Genomic DNA, 18,574 nt, shown 5'->3' with positions numbered 1-18,574 from the left:
TATGTGTTCCCTATTTAAACTTTTATGCATTATTTATGCACTTCTGTGCATTATATGGATGGAGAACCCAAGATGCATGGTCCTCAATACAAAACAAASGAGCAGTCTCACCAACAGCCCTTACACCTTATTTTCAGACACAGAAGTAATTTTGTATAGAACACACAAAGTTCATCTAAATTATGGATCAGTTATGAATGAAGTTGTAAGAATTTTAGATCTTTATGTCTTTAAGTGTCTGAGCATTTCCCCACCTCTAGTTATTCTCACCTATTGTTCAATAGCTATAGCAGCTGGGGGACAAAAAATTAAGCAATCATTAGGGCTTAATCTTCTGGAACAGAGAAAACACCACATTGAACAGAGGCACATGCCAAACAGARGTATGCAGATGAGATGGAGCTGAGCAAGCTGCCCAAAGAAATTCTTTGCTGAAGCATACAGTATGTGTTTGCAGGCTTACTGTGCCTGCTAAAGACATTAGCGACATCCTCTGTAGGGATAACATGTCTTGAAATCAATTTCTGGGGTTCCTTTGTGCTTTGAGAACAACTGCAACCATTTTCTCCAGTGTCCCTTAAGCCCAGGCCCACAACTCAGCTCCTCAGGGTCACACATCGCTTGTCTCCTGTTCCCTGCAGCCGCTCACCCCCAGAGCTAGCATAACGTGGGCCAGTTTCATGGATTCGTAGCTGTGACCTGCCAGCCTCTAACTGCAATGTGCCCCAGTCCCATTGCATCTCTGCTTCTCAGCAGCATTTGCAGGCACTGCTGTGACCCCTAGGAGAGCTGCTCCTCAGCATTCAGCTTACCTGAATATCCCTGGGCTTTCAGCTCACCTGCTCCCAGCTGAGCTCCCACACCCTGCCAAGGTACAGCCCCTGCTCAGCTTCAGTGACGAGCCTCAGGGAGTCCATCACTGAGGAAGTGCATCTTTGGGAAGCCTAAGTGATGCACCATGTACACTCAGAGACCCGCTAAACTTTTTACAAGGTAGGTTTTCCAGAGGAGGAATGACTTTTCACTGGAGGGTTGTAAGAACAGTAACTGAGAGCTCATCTGGGCATGTACAGGAGAAGGAAAAGAATATGGGGTTTCATTTTTTTTTTGCAAAGGACAGAGAAGACCATTTTGTCTAGGCTTACCAGGGTGACTGGCTATTTAGGGAAAAAAAAAAAAGAAAAAAAGAAAAGAAAAGAAAGAAAAAATAGTAAGATTCCTTTGTGAGATAAATTTCCAGATCTAAGATACTAAACATTACACTTCAGAGGGTTTTAAACTATTAAAATAATGTTTACTTTAACTGAGCTTGAAACCAATCATGACAGAGAACTTCAGGCCACTGTTGCATCCATCACCCTGTACTGTCTATTGGTGCATGTTGGGCCTCTGAAAAGGATCTCATGAGGTGGAACTGGCAACTGAAAAAGTAAGTTCAAATACAGTCCTTTCAGTGTAGGCTTGGCAAGAAAACTACAGTAAAGAATAAAAATAATCAAACCAATGGAGCTCTGAGGAGCAAAATACTGATTGAAATAGCTCTGCCCAACTTCTTAACAGGCACCCAAAGGCCACTCATGTCTCACACCCAGAAGGCAAAGGCATAACACAGAGCAAGTTTAAGCCAGCAGTATAACAGCAACAACCCAGCTTCCCCAAGACAAACTGAAATTACTCAAGGAGGCTAGAAGGAGAAGTCAAGAATTTCAAAACTAGGAATTTAAGGGTGGAGAAAAAATGTCAAACTGCAGGTGGCTTATGACCAAATTCCTTAATACTTTCAGTCTGAACACACCTAGTTTTCTGCTGCCTTAAGTGCCATATCCCAAGTTGGGATATAAGAAGCATTACTCTTATGTCCAGGAAGAGCCACAGGCAGGTGTTAGTGCACATCCAATCCTTGCTGTGAATGCTCCCTGTGAGCGCCAGATGGGCTCCGTGCTGCCGGCACGCTGCTGGGATGGGATTAGCAATGAGCAGGGATGCAATACAGAACAATAAGAGCTGCCACTCACAATGGCTATTCCAGACTCGGCTGCTCCCTGCCAAGCAGGTCCCCACTGACAGCTGCAGGACTGCAGCACAGATACCCAGCTGAGCCACATACAGGAATGTTGTGCCCATTATTTGAGACGCTTTTGAGACGGGGGAGGAAGGCGTCTGAATGTTCAGCCTTTATAGAGCGGCAAGTCGCCATGAGCGCTGCTTTGTCTGCTGCCAGCGAGCCCCTCGCCAGCCTGGCGGGGCAGCGTGCCAGCGCCACACTGACCCCAAAACCCCGGCTCGCCTCAAGAACTGGCACGGCCAAGCGCCCGGCAGCCGGGGGGACAGGAGGCATCACACGGGGGTTTCCCCACCCATGGAACCCCGTGCCCCACCTGCAACTCCCGCCCCGCACACGGCCGGCGGCACAGCGAGCTCTGGGCCTGCCGCAGCACGACGCTGGCCATGGCACTGCTGCCAAAACCACCCCACAATGGGCCCTGTGAGCACAGCCCCTGCACCAGCAAAGCACATTCCCCGCTGCTGAGCTCATCCCAACGCCCCTCGGTGCTGCTGCCGGCCCCAGGAGTGGCTGGGACACCGCCACCTCCCATTTGCACCGGCACTGAACCAGCAGTTGACGTACAATCCCCCCTTGATGGCAAAGATCCACGTTTCCAGGGAGGAATGAGAGGAAGGTGGGTGGCAGAGCAAGGACAGGTCTGCAGCCCCTTGATGCTTCGCTATGCAAAGGGAGCCCAAGAGTGCATGGGACAGTTCTGCTCCCCTTGGGCTCAAGACAACTCAGCAGCCCCCCATCACCCAGGACAGCATATCTGGCAGCATGCCAAGACCGACTGCATCAAACTCACGGACAACAGGGTGGGCTGGGACAGCACCTGGCAGCATGGGATGGGCTGCAGAAAAGGGCTTCAGGATAGCATCCACAYGGACACTCACCCCCAGCAGCCCCAGGATCAGAAGCGTGGAAGGGTGCTCAAGGAAGCCAAGGGACAGCACAGCACAAGGCCCCCAAGTGCTGATTAATCATCCAGGAATAAATGGAGAAGGAAAGTCCCTGCAGCAGGGAGTGAACATGCCGGAATTGGATTTCTATTAAATTATGGAGGGAGGGAGGGAGAAGAAAGGCATCCTCCTGCCTTTGCCACACTCTGCCGGGAAACACTTGGCTCAGCTTTTGAAACCAAGTGACATGACACAAACTACACCTCCCTCCTCCAGGCATGAGACAGGAGTGAAAAGGGTATGATCCTGTACAAGGCCTGTGCTCCTCAGGAGTCAGTACATTCACTGCCGTGGCACAGGAAGGCTTCACCTTCCCATCAGAGCRGACAGCTACACCTGAGTCAGCAACACTGCTAGCCAATTCACAGGAAACGAGTTTCAGTTTAAGCAAGACATTAAAATTTTAGTCAACTGTAGACTTGTCTACACTTTGCACAAAATACTTCTCTAGAAGTCTGATCAAGTGAAGGTTGCTATTCATTCATGCGTGCAAACAAAAAAAAGCACCTCCTTACAACACATTTTGTGCCTACACAACTAGAAAGCCAAGCTTCAGTCAGAAAGGCTGAGCTGATAAAAACAACTGTAGTTACAGAATACTGCAAGTAACGCAACAAAGCCACAGGTTCTCTCTGAAGCCTAAGAGTCCTGTAACCATCTCTTAGGATTAAGGTAATCCTAAATCTCACAGGTTACTTCAGGTCTCATCAAGGTCAAGAACCTGTCTAGTTCTTGCAAAGACCTCCCAGGGGGCTGGCAGAGGCATTGGGTGACAAGCCATTAGTGCTGTGCTGTATCTCACATTACTGAAGGAACCATCCAAGCTCACTGCAGGGGACAACAGGAAGGTCCACCCTCAGGCACCAGAGTGAGTTGGAGGTGAAAGAGTTTCAAGAGACAGGGCTGCAAAAAAAAAAAAGATGCCTCGGCAAGACCAAAGAAGCAACRAATAATACAGAGGTTTCCAGACACCAGAGTGACCTCTGCGCTACTAACAGACTGTTTACTCACACTGGGGGTAGGTCAAGATAGTTATATGGAACAGCATGTAAAATCTTGCCGAGATAAATGAGCCTATTCAGATAGGACTGTCTAACATCTTCTGTGCAGCAGACGCCAGGCACAAAAGCTGCAAGGGATGGACTTTGTGAAGCCAAAACCAACACATTAGAAATTATCAGAAGTGATTACTGTTTGGGGAAATCCTTGGCCACAACATACACCAAGATTCAATTTTTCCATTTGAAACCAGAATTGCTACACTGACTGTGATTCACTGTGCACAGGGCTGTTCAAAGGAAATCCCCATTCATGCAGCCCTGCACAGCTMAACCCATCTCCACACTGCACTGCAGCACCAAAGTACTGAGGACTGGAGCACATTTTGTGGTCTGGGGTTAGTCACACATCAGAAAGTACCCTCCCAGTTACTTTAACTTTGCAAAAGATTTGTGGTTTGTCTCAGTTTTGATAATCTCTGACTCTGAGCACGTAAAAGCAYTGCTCGATGCAGGCTTGTTTTGAAGCATATAAGCTCAGGTACCATATYACAGATGCTCTGCAACCTTCTGCAGCTTAATGACAGAGTTATTCCAGAATGCATCAGCAGGTCAGCTATCTCTGTCCAACCATTTCCCTGAGAAGCAACAAGAAAGGTAATCAAACTCTAATGCTCTGCTCAGCTTGGCTGGGATAGAGTGAATTTTCTTCACAGTAGCTGGAATGGGGCTGGGTTTTGGATTTGTGCTGAAAACTGTGTTGATAACACAAGGATGTTTTTGTTACWGCTGAGCAGTGCTTACACAGAGTCAAGGCATTTTCTGCCTCTCACCCCACCAGCGAGCTGGCTGGGGATACACAAGAAACTGTGARAGGACAGCAGACCCCCAGKGACTCAAGGGATATCCCACACYATATGCTGTCATGCTCAGCATGAAACCAGGAGAAGGAAGGGGGGAAAATTTGTAGTGATGTCACCTGTCTTCCCCAGCAACCATTATATGTGATGGATGGCCAAACACCTTCCTGCCCATAGGAAGTGGTGAATAAATGCCTTGTTTTGCTTYGCTTACTAAACTGTCCTCGTCTCAATGAGTTTTCCACTTTCACTCCTCTAGTTCTCTCCCCCTTCCCACTGCAGGGAAGTGAGTGAGTGGCCGTGTRGGGCTGAGTGGCTGGCTGGACTAACTACAACACATGCAATTGTACCCCCAATGTAGATAAGAACAGGCACTTTGGAGATATCCTCCAAATCTGATCCTATTTATCAGCTCATTTTGACATTCAGACATAGCACTCACTCAACACAAACACACAGCACCAGAAGTAGCCCAATCCCTACACACCCCAACACCAAAACTGTCTCAACCAGGCCACTGCCCTTCAGCATTGCTGTGATGATGTGAAAGACTCAAAATGAGCCATCRTCCTGTCTGCAAGCTCCAGCCATCGCCACAGCATTGCCATGTGAGTGTCCATCAGGACGGTGTGACACACAGCCAGGCTGCTTCCTGCAGCTGCACATCRAGTAAGAATGCACAGGACACAGTCACGACAAACACGTGCATGGCTTGAAAGGCTTTGCTGCTTTTCCATGACAATTATAAAGAAATCTTCAAGTTTCTGTGTACAAGCCAACTAGATTTAACTCCCCATGAGCTTTCACATACAGACACCTATCCTCCCCCTCCACTGGAAACCATGACTATCCCTCTCCAAGAAGGAATGGGGTCACTTTCTTCCTGGAACAATTCTTAGTTATGCAGCTGCATCTTGAAGGAAAAAGCTTTCCCCTCTTTCTGGGGAAACAAAGAAGTTTGAACACATTTTTGTACGCTTGTGCAATGCTGCCGTAAACACACTTCCATCTGCACATACACAAGGCTCTCCCCTGCACAGTGGCGATTTGAGCCCTGAGTGTTTAACATCCCACACACGACAGCGCTGTGTTTATAAGGTTTCAGCTACAAGCTGCTAACATAAGGAATAGACGCTTGGCTTGAGGCCCAGGTAATTCATCCAACGGTGGCAGCCTCTATCAGACAGACCTCTTTTGAGAGGAGCTTTCATGAGCAGGAACATGGTGGTGAATCTGCAGAGGCACAGTCTGCACGGGTGGTCTCCAAGCACCTTAAAGAGGACCAKCTGGGATTAATGGTACAGCTTGAGCACACATTAGCCCCAGCTGTGTGACACCCGCTCCTGCAGACCACATACCCCCGCCTCCCACTCAAACTCACTCCCTGCACAGCAAAGCTTTGCTTCAAATGTGTGGGTTTTGCGAGGCTCTGAGTAGTCCAAGTCCCCATCTCACCCCAGCTGCCATGGGCTGGCCAGCCCCAGGCCCTGGAGCTACCCTCCCGCACCATGGTGCTGTGCCATGCCAGGGCTCTACTCAGGGGCCATCCTCCCACTCTCCTAGTAAGAGRCAGAGTCAGCTCTGCTCATTTGACACCATCAGCCAACTTTGTCAGGAGCTGCTCAGCTGTAACAGGCTCTGGCTGCTAACAGATTTTCCAAACTAGCCAGCACTCAGAGGGATACTACCTTTCCTCTCCAGAGGCTGGACTTCAAATCCTCCAACTAAAGGCTTCACACCAGCCTTTCCAAACCTCACAAGCTTGCAGACTCTGCCTAGTCTTCAAGGACAACACTCCACCACACACATGCTGACCGAGAAGGGTCCAGGCAATTACTCAAATCCTTACCAGATGCAAGATCCCATTTTTAATCTGCAGTCTCACACTGCTCACATTTACAAGCCTATTGYATTTCATATTTTTAACACAGCATTAAATATATAGAGCAGTGGCTCTAGGGGCAATTTTTCTAGAGCTGGAATAGTTGCAGTAACTTCACAAGCTATGCTGCTCTGCCTGATCTCTTATACCTCTTCCAGTTACCTACCAGGTTTGATGCAGCATTAAATGATGTCGTTTGTTAGCAATTCCTTCATTTCACCATGAAAAATGTTTACTGGCATACTATCACCTCCATCCAGACAYAACAAGAGCCCCACAGGTGTCTAACTTACTCCCAGAGGAAGTCTGGGCTGCTTCTTTCAACTTCTACCTTTCAGCCTGAATATTCTTGCTACCTAGGTACTGCTTCAGAAGTCCAAGTTATTTTTTTTTTACAGGTAGAGTAAGAAATATTCTGCAGATTGTTAAKGCCTATGTTTAAGTAATAAAACTGGTTAATTAAAATATTTGAGCTTTCAGTGCCTYAGGAAGTACCAATAGCTGTAGCGCCATGTGTGAAGCAGTTCATTTTTTGTCTTTGCAATTAAAATCTGTCAAAAGGACAGTTTTCTTCAGTTATTTATCTATATGAGAAGAAATATTTCTTTACTCAAACACTGAACTCAGAGCTAGCTACAAAACCAGAGCAAAATTTGAACTGGATTTGTTGAAGCCMCCAACTTCAGGGGGCTTCCCTGTTTGAGTCAAGAGTCATTCCGCAGAGCTTTCCACCCAGGAAATCCCAGACATCTCTGTTTACAGGGCCTGAACTAGCAGCTCCTCACACAAGTCTGCTGCTCCTGGTACTTTGACAGCAAAGCAAACCACCTCCATGAGACAACCCGTGCAGAGTAGCTCCAAACTGCTTCCTTGCAGAAAGCAGTACATTGGGATGTACTCCAGTGAGAAACCCAATGGCAATGCAGTTAATTCTCTGGGCCAAGGTCTTTGCAATRCCCTTGTCCAGGAGTACCACAGGCTTCTATCCCTATAACTGCAGATGTCTGCAAGTCATTAGCATGCTCAGCAATGCTCACTGAGCAGCCATGGATCATCCAGTGGGACAATCCAAGGGTAAAGCTGAGCCATCCTGCTGTGCAGTGGCTGTGAGGTGAATGCAATCAGTGTTTCTTCACTCATGTTTTTGGAGAGAAGCTGGACCACTAGAAGACTATCTCAGGCTCTTCTGACTTTTTTTGGATGCAAAAGACATAACTGGCTACTCGGGAGCTGCACCTGCTTTTGCATGGCTCTTGGGAGCTCCAGGGCACACTGCAGCTTGAAGACCTGCAGGTACTCCTGTGTCACCTGACTTGTGGCCTCCAACAAGTGAGTAGACAACTCACTTGGTCATTGGCACCTTAACTGAGCTGCCAATCCTCACTCTTGCTCGGATCAGGTTAGGCCAGAGTAGTACAGGAGCTGGTTTACCAACATGCAGCAACCTCTGCCAGCTGGGGTCTYCTCCAAACCAGCTGTATTGGGTGGGGGCAAGTTACCCCACTCCCTTTGGCCACCCATGTTCGATGTCAGTGTTCAGCATATATGCTGCACCCTCTGTTAAGAGAATCAAACTTACATCCATTAGCACTAAATAGCACAGGAATTCAGAATCACAAAGTACTGAGAGCATTAGGATGGCACCACTGTAAAGGGTCCTGTGGTCCCAGATTGAAAGCCTCCATGTCTTTGTCCTGACTTCTGACAGCAGCATTGTCTGGCACTGGTGAGCTCAGRCTGTGGCAGCGGAAGTCACAGCCCTTTCAAGTGTCACCACAAATATTCCTGGCAGTCACCAACCTAATTTTTCTACTTCTTCATAGCTGCATTTTTACTACATGCCTAAAAAAGAAATAATCCCCAGAGACAACTAAAACTGTTTCTATTTGACTTTTAATTAGATCATTGATCTTGTTCTAGTGGTTACATGAGCTATCGGATATTTGCATGCAACCACACTGGTAATCAACAGCCGGAACAAAGCTGAAACAACACGATTAACATCCCAARTCTTCCCACAGATGATATTTTAACTCTGCTCAGAGAGCAACTTGTACCCCACAAGGAAATTTGATAACATGTCATGTCTGAGCAAGTGACAACTGCTCAGAGTCATTGCAACTAGAGTGACACAAGCAAACAGCAGTCCTTCAGGAATATCCAGGTGCTGGAGTACACTCAAAGATGCCTAAACTTCAGATTATTTGGGAGAACAAGAAGCAGAATTACTTTTAGTCTTGCAGAGAAAAGGAAACCTTACAGAAATTCACTATCTAGCTGTGCTGGTGAGGTAATGTGATTTGTTGCACCATCAAGATGACAGTTAGACAACAATTTTGTTTAGCAAGCCAGCATTTCCTGTTCTGTAGCAATGATCAAAAGCAGACAGATAAATCCAAGATTTGTGTCGTGCACCACGACAAAGTKTATTTATTATACTGTGAGTTCCCAGCATGGAAAATGTATCAAAGACAAATGCAGGACCCTACACATATCCCCCAGGTCAGGCTCTTCTCTTGGTCCAAGACCAGGGAAACCTGCTCCTATAACAAAGGGAGGATCTGCATAAAGGTAAAGCTCACCTCCAAGATGTACTCATTGGTGTTTTAGCACTGAGACCTAAACTAGTTCCAAGACCTGGCTTGTCAGTATTTGCCTATTGAAAGTCCACTAAAACTGCTGCACCTACTACTGCAAGGTTGTTGTGAGAAAAGGGAATGCAAAACAGTTAATTAGACCAATTAAAGGAAACGCCGATAGAGCAAGTTAGTATTTAGCCAAGGGGAACAGTATTTCCTCTTCTGTGTTTGAATAACCTTCAGATGCTCGTATCACAGRTGTTTGCTGAGCACAGCTCAGTACGCTGTGCCTTCTGCTGCAGGGCCTCAGAGCAGACGTGTACACAACATAGCTCACCAGTTGCTCATTTTTGGCCCATCAACCAGGACAGTGCTCTTTAATATAGGCTCAGAAATACAGTCACATATATTGTCTCCTTACAAGAGAGGCCACAGACTAATCAAAACCAGTAGGCAGCTACAAGAACAGAGGGTAGCCTGAAACGGCCGTGGGCTGTGAGCCGCAGAGGAGAGCAGCYGCCAGCTTCCTACTCCGGGGTCAGGCTGGGGCAGCCCCCAGGTCCAGACGTGCTCACAGYATCAACGCAAAGGACAGGAGTTGGCATTTCAGAGCAGCATTTAACAGCTCAGCCCGGAGCTCATCACACAGGTTTCACCAAATAAGCTGAACCCCCAGATTTTAGCACAAAAAGTGGATGGAAGCGTRCATCAGCCATRTACTAGCAGCTGCCTCCAGTGCTTTCAGCTGCTGTTCTGCAGCAGAGCAACCATGCAGAGGGCTGTGGCCAGTGTCGCAAATGCTGGCACCCCACCCMGACAAGCAGGAAGCAGCAAGAGTGACCCCAGCAGCATGGGGAGAGCAGAGGGTGGCTCACAGCCTCTGCTCAGCACAGTAACCACACCCATGCCAGCACCGCCCTCACCAATGCGACACTGGGATGTGCTGCTGCGACAGCAATTGCCCTATTTGCCCCCCTCAGCAGGCAGGCTRGGTGTCTGCGTGGCAGTCTGCACCCACCTCGCCCTCAGAGGTCCCATCATTTGGGAACTGTGCTGCCACGCAGCCTGGCCAGCTCATGCCGGAGTAATTCAATGCTCTGACAAATAAATGCGTCATGACTTACAGCATGGCCCGAAGCAAGGGAGAAGGAGCCACAGCCCATGATGTCATTGCAGCCCAGAATCAGTTTTGTGCTGTTACTGGGTAACGTTGGCAGGAGAGTTCAYGCAACCTGCTGCTGCTGTTAAATGAAAACAGCTTGTCCCTTTGCAAAAAAGGGTCCAGCCTGGACGGTCAAAGCTCTGCCACTACCAACTTACCAGCCTGACCATTAAAACTTGCTATATTKCAGTGATCCAGAGAAATTAACGCTGAAGTATCTGATTAATTTATGCTTTAAAGTAAGCGACTGCCTTCTGCATTTATTGGTTCCTTCCCATTAGATTAGTTGTCTACTTCTGTAGGATGTAAGGAACAGCAGAGGACCATCACCTGACTCAGAGGAGGCATCCCACCAGGAACCAGACAGTGCAGCTGCTTGTGTGGCCATTCTTCTCAGACACTTTAGAGGGACATGGCTGCTTTCTTTCAAGGGAAGTGTCAGCAGGAGGTCCCAACAACTTCAATCCATCACACCAGAGGAGACAGGATTCAGCTGCTCCACCCTCTGCCCACTCCCAGGCAGCCCAGGGCAGTGTCTGCTGCCTTACTTACCGCAAGGGAGGATGTGCCAGGCAACCCTTGCTTCCTCAGGAACTTGGGCAAAGCTTCGTTTGGCTGCTGTTTGAAGTGGCCTAGCTTGTTTTCACTAACACAAAAAATCCAGTTTATTCTTGCAGTGGTTGTATCCCAATTGCCATATACGAGCACAATGAAAAGTAGACACTGCATACATCTTACAATGGATGTTGGACTTCAGCTGCTTGCAGCAGGACAGYGCTTACACAAGGAACTGCAATCCATTGTCTACTGTCCACCACAGCAGATCCAGTCCGCACTGTGATGTACCAAATATTTTGTAGGCATCTTCAAAATTCAAGGTTATTGCAGGAGGAACAGAAAGACAAGGGAGGCTCACAGACAGGTTAGAGACCACATCAGAGCCCAGAGAACTGTGTGATTAAGATACAGCGTACACTTACAGCAAGGCTTTTGAGTACAGAACTGGGATTTATCTCCTAATGATGRCCTAGAAGAAAGTCCTCCATATTAGATTACAGAGCACCAGTTCTTCCTCACAAGGAACACAAACAGGCAGGAGTGCAAGCTACACAAACTTTTGCCTTGTGGGGAAAGAAAATCTGCACCAGCTTCCCAGAAGCAGGACCTAAGGGGAAAAACTCACTAGTGTTTCATTGCACAAATCCAAATAAACAGGCAGAGCTTGCTTAGCCCATTGCACAGAACCTCAGATCTCAGTTGACTCAACTCTGAACCGGAGGTCAAGTTCCCAAGAAGAGCAAGAGTAGCTCTACTCACCCCACCCAGCAGGTCATTGCAAGAGGCTGAGTGAGCATCCACCGCTACCACGCACACAGACAAGTACAGCAATCAAGAAAAGATATAAAAACAGCTAGCACAAGTCTCACAGACACAGTATGTTCATGAAACTGCTACTCTTATTCCTCCAAATACAACATAAAGTCACATATTGTTCCACCACCACCATCCCTTGATCACTAGCATGAATTCAGCCTGCAACAAACTAAGCAGTGCTGTACAGTGAAGGCTGTAGCAGACTGCTCAGATCTCCTTACAAGGGTAGGTAGTGCCTTCCCGCAGTTGACTTTCAGCTACACAGCACTTCCTTCCTCCAGCAGAGACACACTGTAACAGATTCCGTTTTTCTTGCCACATCCAAGYCAATTGCAGCTACCCTTCTTCACCTATTTCTACCCACCATGCGTGCCCATCATGACTGTGGTGCACTGCCTCTTCCCATGGGTGGGTATTGGACCCACAGGACTATCAAAGGACACACAAAAAGCGAGAAAACCCCACAGGCACACCTGCAGTTTGTCTACAGAAAGCCTGGCTACCTCACCAACAACCAGAGTCAGGCTCAATGCTTTGTAAGCAAGAGCTGCTACAACAAGCACTTCAGGCACCCTTGATACCACACAGAGCCAAACATCAGGTCACCGAGCTCTGTGTCTTTTTTACTGTAATGACTTACAAGCCAGGTGCYATATTCAGGAGTTCACTATCATGCCAGGCAGTAAAGGAAGACAGGGCCACCCGATGCTGGTGGGACCTGGCGAGTGTCACAGTACAGCAGAGGTTTATTCACTCCAGCATCACTTGCAACACACTTTCACTCTGCTGTGCTGGCTAAACGTGCATTAGTGGTCTAAACTTGGCAGAGCTTTGTTTGGGATCCAAACTAGCTGTTCATCAAAGTCTGTTTCTGAGGGGCAGAGAGAAAACMGAATTCCTCTGCAGCCTGGGGGATTCAGAGACCATTGTTTTACTTCCCATTGCTTGGAGCAGACACAGAACAATGCTGGCAACATAGCAGCATGACCACACACAAGGCTAACCACATTCTTAGATTACAGTTGTAGGATAGAAAAGAGTTATCCTAACCCATTTAGATTTAAACATCCCCATGTAAGTCAATACAGGACGTGGCATTAGAATATGGAGCAGTTAAGATTTCAGTCCTTGAATAGCTGGCATAGCCTTCAGTGCCTTAAATGAAAAAGCTGTTTAGCACATTAGTCTAACTGGCCCCAAGTAATTTTACTGAAGTTTGATCACTTTACAAGTTTCCGTTCATATGTAAAAGAATGCAAGAACAGTCTGTGTAAGCTACCTTAAAGCTTCCTGTAACTTGGAATTCATAGTTCAGGCAAAACCACTTTTTCATTAGACCAGCAGTCCAACTACTGAAACAGAAGGTTCTGAGGAGACCAAGCACTCTCCAAACCTGAAGCCACCTCCAGCAAAGAGGTCCACTGCCAGTCGATCAAAAACTATTTTCAAGGGGAAAGATTAGGTGTCACATTTCCAAGAAGCAGAAATCTGCTTCCAAGACACACTGGATATTTTCCAGAAAACAGCCTCCAGGGAAGTCACAGATAAGTGGCAGACAAAATGCAAGTATATTTTGACTACCTCCTTATGATGTGTTAATAGAACATTGAGTGAGACAGAAAAACACTTAAATGTACACAGGCTGAAAATACATTTTCTTTTTTCAGTTTCAAGCACGCAGCTCTAAGTATTGCAGGACAACACATTTACTGTTTTACAAGAGACTGTCTTTCCCTCTAGAAACGTATGGTTTGCTTTGTCACTCTTTTAGTGTATCTTTCTAGGGAAGAAAGTTGGTTCTCAACTATTTTCCTAAAATGAGATTTTTATAAGGTACTCAGATTCACAGGTCAAGATACTTTCATCTTTAGCACACAACAGATCACAGTGTGTGCCTCGAGTACTCGGTCATTAACCAAAACCCCACCCAATACAAGGTTAGGCTTGGTCAGTACTCCTGCAGCTGGGACACGCCAAGACCACCAGACTCACCATGAGGCAAGTACCAACAGACCATGATTATAACCCCATCCTCTCCTGACCCATCTTCCTGGCATAGCTTAATTCCCTGCAGCACTGCAGCAGGAGACGGGACCAGCACCAAGACAAACCTGAAAACAAACCACACAACTGTAGCCAAGGCCAGCATCAGATCCTACTGCCACAGCAGAAGACGGGCCACTGCCCATCCATTTAACTTGCAYTGCCACTTGACATCCTGCCATTGTGAGGCAAGCCAGGTCAGCTCACTTACCTGGTGAAAGTGGAACYTGGCAGAGAAACTGCATTTTTCAGTTTGCTCAATCTGCCTGTAGCAGCCCAAGACCACAGTTTTACCCAACAAGGCAGCTTGGCACTCATCCTGCCTCTGCCAGTGACATAAGGCTGCTGGGTGAGCAGTGGCCATGAGATCACTGCCAACAGGCACCGAGCAGCATCAGAGTATGAACCTAGGACCTGCCAGCTGCAAGCTTGGGTGCAACTTGGCAGATCTCACCACAAAACCAGGCTTCAGTCACCCAACTCCTCTGTTTCTAAACTAAATCAGTTAACTCCTATTGGCAGTTATCAGGGTTTCTAGGGACAAGCTCCGTGCCAAATTAGCTTCAACTCCCCTCCCTTCTCTGCAAAGTAATCTGTAGAGTCGATCAGCTCCTTCAACCAAGAGCTAAGCCCTTGTGCTCTACATTCCTGGCATCCTACTCCCAGTGCCTGTCATGCAGCATGCCACTCAGCACCCAGGAATTTGCAATTATCTCAGTCTAGCAGACAAGGAAAAAAGCTAGACTTAACACTTGTTAACACTTGAGCAGCACAGCAGGCACCTCACGTTGAGCAGAGGCTCAAGGCTCCATGAAGTCACCTGCCGTCACAGCCGCTTTTTCAGAGCATTCACTCCCATCTTTGGTGGATGGCACAAAGCACCCTATGTGCTTCATGTCGTTCTTTACAGTAAATCATACAGGCAGCYAATTTTGCATTGAAGTGAAGGCACTTCATGCCTAGAAGAAAGGCTTCCTAAAATTACCAAAAGCCTCTGAGCAGAGACTCAACAAGGAGTAACAGCAGCAGGAGAGGCTGRGTTGCTAATGTGCATCCACAAAGGGTTGTGGTCAAACACTGTATACAGGCAGACTTATTTAAGATGGACGAACATTGAATGCCAAAACCTTGCTACTGAAAAGGTGTTTTTTAAAATGTGGCAGTAGTACAGCAGCAGTAGCTGAGCCATAACACATGGCTTCCAAAAAGTTCCTGGAAGTTAAATAATAACTGGAGCAGGCCCTACATCCACTTAGCAGAGGTCTGATGGCATTATTAATGCCAGAAATCCAGCAGGCACAGCTGTCAGGTTTTCCCAGTTGGTTTGGTTCAGAGTTGGCCCTAAACACCCCAGGCCCTAAAGACCAACCTGGTCATAAAAGTTCTCTACCAAAAGCCTTTACTAGTTTCTTTTTTTCACTTTAGCTCCAGGGCCTGCAACAGCCCTGGTTTTGTTCAGCAACACAAAAGAGACTAAACAGTAGAAGCAAAAAGAAAGCTTCAAGTTCTTCAGAACCTGCAGGGAAAAACACACCAGGGACAGGTAGTGATCCCAGCAGATGCTGCACCTGCAGGAGAGGTGCTGAGGCCTTCAGCCATTCAACCCAGTGAAGCACTGCAAGGCTCACTCAAAATTCTTTTTTGGAAAGGGCATTCAGAGTGTTTTTTCAGGACAGGCTTAGTTTATCCAGGACTGTACAGAAGGGCTCCTGTGCTACTGCTTGGCTCCAGCTCAGGTGGCACAGCACCGATGGAGCTGTACACCCTTCATGCAGAGGGTGGGATATGGTAAAGGCATTAGCAGTCACAGCCCTTCCATTCTCTCAAAGCTTCAATTTTTCTCAGGGTTTGGGTTTTWAAATTTTATTTGTTTTTTTAAAAGTCAACACAATGCAAGTAAGCTGTAAAACAAATAGACATGTCTTAAATTATTACAGCCACCCTGCAGCGCAGCCTTATCGTGTAAAGGAGCTGTGCTGCTGCAGCAGCATTTCTAGAAAGGAAGTCACTAAAAGCCAGACATGACTGGAGTAGCCTTGATCTCCCAAACCSGTCACTCTCGGGAAGTTCCACAGACAAATAGGAAGGCAGCTGGAGCAACATTTTTTTAGGGAAAACAATACAATAGGAGGGGAGTGCTGGCCTGGTGTTGGAGCTAGTCCAGCAGCTGCCACAGAAAGGTGAGCTCTGATGTTAGCAAAAGCTCAGCCCAGGAGTCGGCAGCTGCAACTCGAACCCCACYGTGTGCGAAGAGAATCCATCTCTAGCACCAGCTCCATTCCCAGCTGCAAGTACATTAGCTGYTCTGCCCAGGGATTCAGCCACTCGGGACCAACAGCCTTCAATTCTTGTCCAAAGTTGCTCTCACACATTAGYAGAGAGGAACTAGAGGGTGCCCATCCATAGGCTTCCAGAGAGCCAGGTCTACCCCTAACTGGAGAAGTTTCTATTTTCTTGCTATTGTAGCTAAAGCCTTTGAAGAGAAAGAACGCTCACCTTGGCCAAGCGTTTTAGACAACTGGGGAGAGCTGCACTCACCCAAATTCAGCTGTGCAATTCATTGAGGCCAGAATCATCAGGAAGCAGCAGTTAGAATTATCTGGCAAAGAGCTARAAAAGGCATTCACATTCCTTCCCAGAGATCTCTCAGGCATTCAAATTACTGGTGTACAAACTACTTTTGCGGCCACACCTGAGCTATTCCCCAAACGGTCACTGAATGAATTCCTGAGGGATCATCTGCAATCCAGCAGCAAGCCAGCAGCAAGCCAGCAGCCTTCGTCTCCAAACCACCAGTTATCTACCAACTGCACACTCCAGTATGGCAGAGGCAGGCAAATCTCATGCCAGCCTGGGTGGCAGTAGCTCAAAGCACCCACCGCCTGGGCTTAGCAGGGATCCTTGCACATTGCCTGCCGTAACCTATTGCAGCAGAAAGGCTGAGGAGAAAGTGCAATTCTGTTCAAAAGCGGCAACTGTGCTTAGGCAAGCATCAATGCWAATCTGAACACTGGCATCATCTACTGGGCTGTGGTGAGCAAGTCTCCCCACTCTCCCACACTACCTACGGCTGCAGCTATTTCCTCACAGCCGTGAGAGTTTGGCTCCAACACCCTGCCAGAGCCCAGGTACGCCCGGCGAGGGCGGCATGGTCCCAGCCGCATACTCCTGCCGGGCTGCTGGAGGGATCTGTGCCTGGCGGAACTGGCTGCACAGGGAGAGAACACGCTCTGGCATTAAGTTTCTTCAGGAAAGACCCGAAAGCAAAGCCTCACCTATGAAGTAGTGACCAAGAGGCACGCTGAGGAGGACACTCAGGAGCTCACTGCCGGCCCCGACAGCCGGGCTGTGGGGCAGTCCCATGGCACACACAGCTGTTTAAAGACAGAAGTAGCAGAAGCCACCCCGCTTCCCAGCCCRCACTACCTTGAGCCCGTCACGGTTCCGCCACGCAAAGGTCCAGCGCAGGAAAAAACACAATGAAATGAGAAAACAACAAAACTGCCCGCCGGAGAAGCACTCACCGATGGAGACCAGCTTGATGCTCTCCCGCTCCAGGAACTCGAGGGCCACCGAGACATTCTCCAGCTGCATTTGGCGGAAGGTGGGCCGCTGGTGGTACTTGCGGTACATGCGCTTCTGGCTGAGCACCTCCAGCAGCGCGATCAGCCGCAGCCCGTCGCTCAGGTCATGCTGCAGGTTGCCGATGCGCTTGTTGACGCAGCGCAGGTGCTCGTTGCACCAGCGAGTGAAGGTGTTTTGCTGGATCCGCTTCCAAGGCGCGTCCTCCGCCAGGTCCTTCTCGGTGGCCGGCATCTCGCCGTCGGGATCGGCCGCTCTCCGCGCGCCTTGACCCCGCGCCTGCGTGCTCATGGCCAGCCCCGCTCCGCCTCCTCGATCCGCTGCGCTCCGCCCGAGCTCCGCCCGCGCCCCGCCCGGCCGCCTGCGGGGAGGGAGGGAAAGAATGAGGAGCGCGGCGCTCAGCGGCGGCTCCGCTCCTTTTCCTGCTGTTGCGCCCGCTCCTCCTGCTGCCGCTGCCGCTGCCGCTGCCTCCCCCGCTGCCTCGACCCGCCCGCTGTGCGCCGCTCCTTCCCGGCTCTGTACAGCCCCGCGCCGCCGCCCGGCCTTTATCCGTCGGGAGCGGCACGCCCTCCGCCGAATCAACCCCGCGCCCCGCCGCACCGGCTCGCGGGGGCCGGGCTGGGCTGGGCTGGGCTGGCAGAGCCCCTGATGGAACGGGGGCCATGCAGAACTTAGCCTCACCTGGCCGAGGTGCTGGGCAGGGCCAGGGCGCGGTCCCGAGACACGGGCAGGAGCGCAGCTGGCCTGGCGTTAATGCCCGTCCGGGGTGCATCCCCCTCGCCCCGCAGACAAATGAAACCCGGAGTAGGAGCAGGAGCGCAGCCCCCGACCCACCCGCATACCCCACCACAGCCCCACTCAGGCGACACAGGGCAGGTCGCCACCCGGCTGGCGGCCTGAGATAGATACAGCCATGGGTGGGTGACCCCTCGCTGGGCCTGCGAAGCTGTGCGGAGGGGCCGACAGAGCCCGGGCTCCGGATGGGGGGGATTCGATTCCGCACAGTCTGCGCCTGGAGAGGCTGAGTGCTCCSACGAGATGCGGTGTGGCAAAGGGACAGCAACCAGTGTGCCGACACACGATTA

The 18,574-nt window shown here is 49.1% G+C and overlaps 1 protein-coding gene across 1 annotated transcript in view; it reads right to left on the bottom strand.

The window, feature by feature from the left end:
- FLNB (filamin B) overlaps nt 1-18,574 on the bottom strand; it is an 86,594-nt gene that overhangs the window by 53,499 nt on the left and 14,521 nt on the right. The window contains exon 3 of the mRNA XM_057373421.1: nt 17,432-17,850. Coding sequence (XP_057229404.1) covers nt 17,432-17,780 — 349 coding nt within the window. The 5' untranslated portion in view covers nt 17,781-17,850. The remainder of the gene's footprint in view (nt 1-17,431; nt 17,851-18,574) is intronic.

Source organism: Malurus melanocephalus, unplaced genomic scaffold, assembly GCF_030028575.1.
Source record: "Malurus melanocephalus ecotype Western Australia unplaced genomic scaffold, MMel_1.1 scaffold_196, whole genome shotgun sequence".
NCBI classification, from domain to species: domain Eukaryota; kingdom Metazoa; phylum Chordata; class Aves; order Passeriformes; family Maluridae; genus Malurus; species Malurus melanocephalus.
Note: the sequence above shows the minus strand (reverse complement) of the source record. Positions and strands in the feature narration are given on the sequence as shown.